This window comes from Camellia sinensis, chromosome 9 (assembly GCF_055761805.1).
Source record: "Camellia sinensis isolate YWXY chromosome 9, ASM5576180v1, whole genome shotgun sequence".
Taxonomy (NCBI): domain Eukaryota; kingdom Viridiplantae; phylum Streptophyta; class Magnoliopsida; order Ericales; family Theaceae; genus Camellia; species Camellia sinensis.
Genome location: NC_138969.1, coordinates 92,672,850 through 92,676,447, shown reverse-complemented (window position 1 = coordinate 92,676,447; position 3,598 = coordinate 92,672,850). Strand labels below are relative to the sequence as shown.

The 3,598-nt window shown below is 41.8% G+C and overlaps 1 protein-coding gene across 1 annotated transcript; it reads right to left on the bottom strand.

The window, feature by feature from the left end:
- Positions 1-1,920: 1,920 nt before the first annotated feature.
- LOC114306209 (4-coumarate:CoA ligase 1) lies at positions 1,921-2,915 on the bottom strand. The gene has a single exon (XM_028251405.2). The coding sequence runs from the start codon at positions 2,787-2,789 to the stop codon at positions 1,962-1,964; it is 828 nt and encodes a 275-aa protein (XP_028107206.2). The 5' UTR covers positions 2,790-2,915; the 3' UTR covers positions 1,921-1,961.
- Positions 2,916-3,598: the final 683 nt, after the last annotated feature.

Sequence of the window (3,598 nt, the reverse complement as noted above, 5' to 3'; positions counted from 1 at the left end):
GAGAAGACACTGTGTGGTCGTGTCAGACCATTGTAGAAGCTAACCGGAATCAATGTCGGGACAGTTTACGGGGTCATGCTGGACCGTTGTAGAAGTTGACCGGAATCAATGTCGAGAACCGGAATCAATGTCGAGATAGTTTACGGGGTCATGCCGGACCGGTGTAGCAGGACAGTTTACGGGGTCATGTCGGACCGTTGTAGAAGCTGACCGGAATCAATGTCGGGACAGTTTATGGGGTCATGTCGGACCGTTGTAGCAGATTGTGGTGATGCACCAAGGGGGCGACTTAGGGAGTGCGCCATGAGGTGGCTTGATTGGTTCCCATGGTGTATAACCATGCTCACCAGCTTGGGTGGTTCGCACGGTGTGTAACCATGCTCACGGTATGAAAGACACTGTATGAGTGTGTAAAAGACACTGTATGAGTGTGTATATAGGCTGCCCAAAAAATAGACATGGATGTAGATATCGAGCCCTCAAAAGTCGTGCCCTCAAAAGGTGTGCCTGCACCCTCAAAAGGCGTGCCATCAAAAGGCGTGCCCGAATGCATCAAAAAGCGTGCCTGTTTGTCGGCGAGAAGAGGCGCGCGATGCGCGTGGCTGCCTCGGCTATTTAACCAAGACAGAGCTGAGGCAGAGGCGAAGACAAACAATTGGCGAAAATCCTCTGAAAAACTCTTCGTTTTGCTGAGAAGGTTTTGCTGAGAAGATACTCTGTAACACTCTCTATAACACTCTGTTGCCCAGAAAAAATGGCTTCGTCTTCCCGCGGGCTGCTTACCCTCTTTCCCGACCTCAACGAGTCTACAGGAGAGAGAACGGGTGCGGTGGCCAGTGAACCTCAACCAAACACTGCTGGGTTTGCTCCGCTGAACTTTCCGGAATCAATGTCGAGATAGTTTACGGGGTCATGCCGGACCGGTGTAGCAGGACAGTTTACGGGGTCATGTCGGACCGTTGTAGAAGCTGACCGGAATCAATGTCGGGACAGTTTATGGGGTCATGTCGGACCGTTGTAGCAGATTGTGGTGATGCACCAAGGGGGCGACTTAGGGAGTGCGCCATGAGGTGGCTTGATTGGTTCCCATGGTGTATAACCATGCTCACCAGCTTGGGTGGTTCGCACGGTGTGTAACCATGCTCACCATGATATATGTATAACCCCCCCTCAAACTCAAATAGGGGTGAAGATAGAAACCTATTTGAGGTTGAAACAAAGGGAGTGAAGAAGTGGAGTAAAGCAGCTCAACACAGAGTGAAGATGTGAAAAAAAAAAAAAAAAAAAAAAAAAAAAAAAAAAAAAAAAAAAAAAATGGTAGAGTATGAAAAACGAGTGGGTTGTGAATGGATTTTTGTTTTGTTTTTTTTTTTTTTTTTGTTTTGTTTTTTTTTTTTTTTTTTGTGGTGGAAAAATAATAATAATAAGAAAATAATGGAAAAAGGGATGAGGCTCACCAACTGAGATGTTAAAATAAGAAAATCTCGAGAGAGAAAAGGGATGTTGTTTTTTTTTTTTTTTTTTTTTTTTTTTTTTTTTGGAAAAAGAAAGATAAAATAAAATAAAATAAAAGATAATGGGGCCCACGGTTTTGTTCAAAGCAACCCATGATGGTGCCAGCCATTAGATTAAAAAAAAAGATGAAAGAGTCATTGATTTGGGTGTAGGGTGGCCCATTGATTTGGGTAAAACCAGCACATGGTGTGTGGGTTCGTTTGTTCAAAAATATTGTTTAGAAAAAAAAAAAGAAGAAAGGTGGTGGAGGATATGGTGATAAATAAAATAAAGGAGAAAGTCAGTTGACTGAGTGGCCCCTCAAAGAGAGAGAGAGACCCATGTGCGTTGTAGATTGAGAGACCCAGCTAGAGAGTTGCAGAGAGAGTGAGCTGTGTGGGTGTTTCCGAGAGATGCCGAGAGAGATCTTTTGATTTTTTTTTTTTTTTTTTTTTTTTTTTTTTTTTTTATGGTTGAAAGCACACACACAGATTTTGGGAGAGAGAAGGAACAAAGCCATGAAGAAAAGAAAAAGAAAAAAGAAAAGAAAAGACTGAGAAACATAACACACACACCCAGCACACACAATTCACGGCATACACACTCATCATCACATCTTCACTATGAATATACAGGTTTGGATTCTCTCCATCGACTTGCTGTGCCACGCTCGTCACGAGCCCTTTGTGGCTCAACATCACATCTTTTGGTAGACCCGTTGTTCCTGATGAATATGGCAAGGCAACGACTTCGTTTGAATCGATTGCCACTTCTGGCAATTGGGTTTCGTTGGATTGAGTCAATTCGGAGAAATGTAAACACCCATCTGGAGGAGAATCGATGCAGATGATCTTCACGTTGTTTTCGCTTGAGTAATCGAGTACTTTACTTGTGTAACTCGATTGGGTAATGATGAGCTTAGAATTTGAAGCTTTTGCTTGTTTGATTGTCTCGGCGGGTGTGAAGAATGGGTTTGCCATGGTTATGATTGCGCCGAGATAGGATGCGCCGAGGAAAGCGAAGACGAATTCAGGACAATTGGGTAGTAAAAGCATGATGGTGTCGCGTTGTTGAATGCCGAGGTTGTGGAAACCTGCGGCGACTTTGCGGGATGTGAGTTTGACATCAGAGTATGTGTAGACTTTACCAGTGGAGCCATTGATGAGGCATGGTTTTGAACTGAATTGCGAAATGTTTTCGAAACAGTATGAATGGAGAGGAAGTTGTTTTGGGATGTAAATGTCTGGTAATTTTGATCTGAAGATAATTACTTCTTGGGTTGTTTTGGTATCCATTGGGAATGAATTGGATGAAGAGAATGAATAATGGGTTGTTAGGGGATTGAATTGGTTGAGATCCGGCGGACGGTCAAGGCAAGGTTGCCGCCCGCCGAAAGGCGAAGAACACCAAGATCTTTAACCTATAGCTTTGATACCATGATAGAAATAAGAGAGTGTAAGAAATCTCTTGTATATATTGTCTCTGACAGTGTAAGAGGAGACTCCATTTATAGGAGCTATTGTTTACAACATCATTATGTTACATTACATAAAATATTAGAAAGTGGCCGAAAGCAGCCGAAAGTGAAGGCGTGCTTTGGCATCCCTCTGGCATCTAGCATTATATATAAATATAATATATTAGTATAGCTGTGTGTGTTAATATAATATATATATACATATTAATATATGTTAACAAATCATTCTTCTCCATTTGACTCTATTCAAGGCCATTTCGTTAGTCAAATTAAAGAGATTCATGTCTCTATTTACTACACTAATCCACGTCAATCTAGGTCTACTCCTTCCCCTAACACTATCATTTATCATCACTGTATCGCATCTCTTCACTACTGCCTCTGTTGGTCTCCGCTGTATATGACCAAACCATCTCAATCTATTCTCTCTTAATTTATCTTCTATCGCTACTATTCCTACCCATTCTCGAATATACTCATTCATAATTCTGTTTTCATATTTAGTAGCAGATTGGCTTCATGTAGAGGTGATTGGAGAAGTATATTCATGTAATTCATCTTAAATAATTGAATTCATGCCTTCTATGTTGAGCATTCTGCATTAGAATGTTGACCTCCATTCCAGGA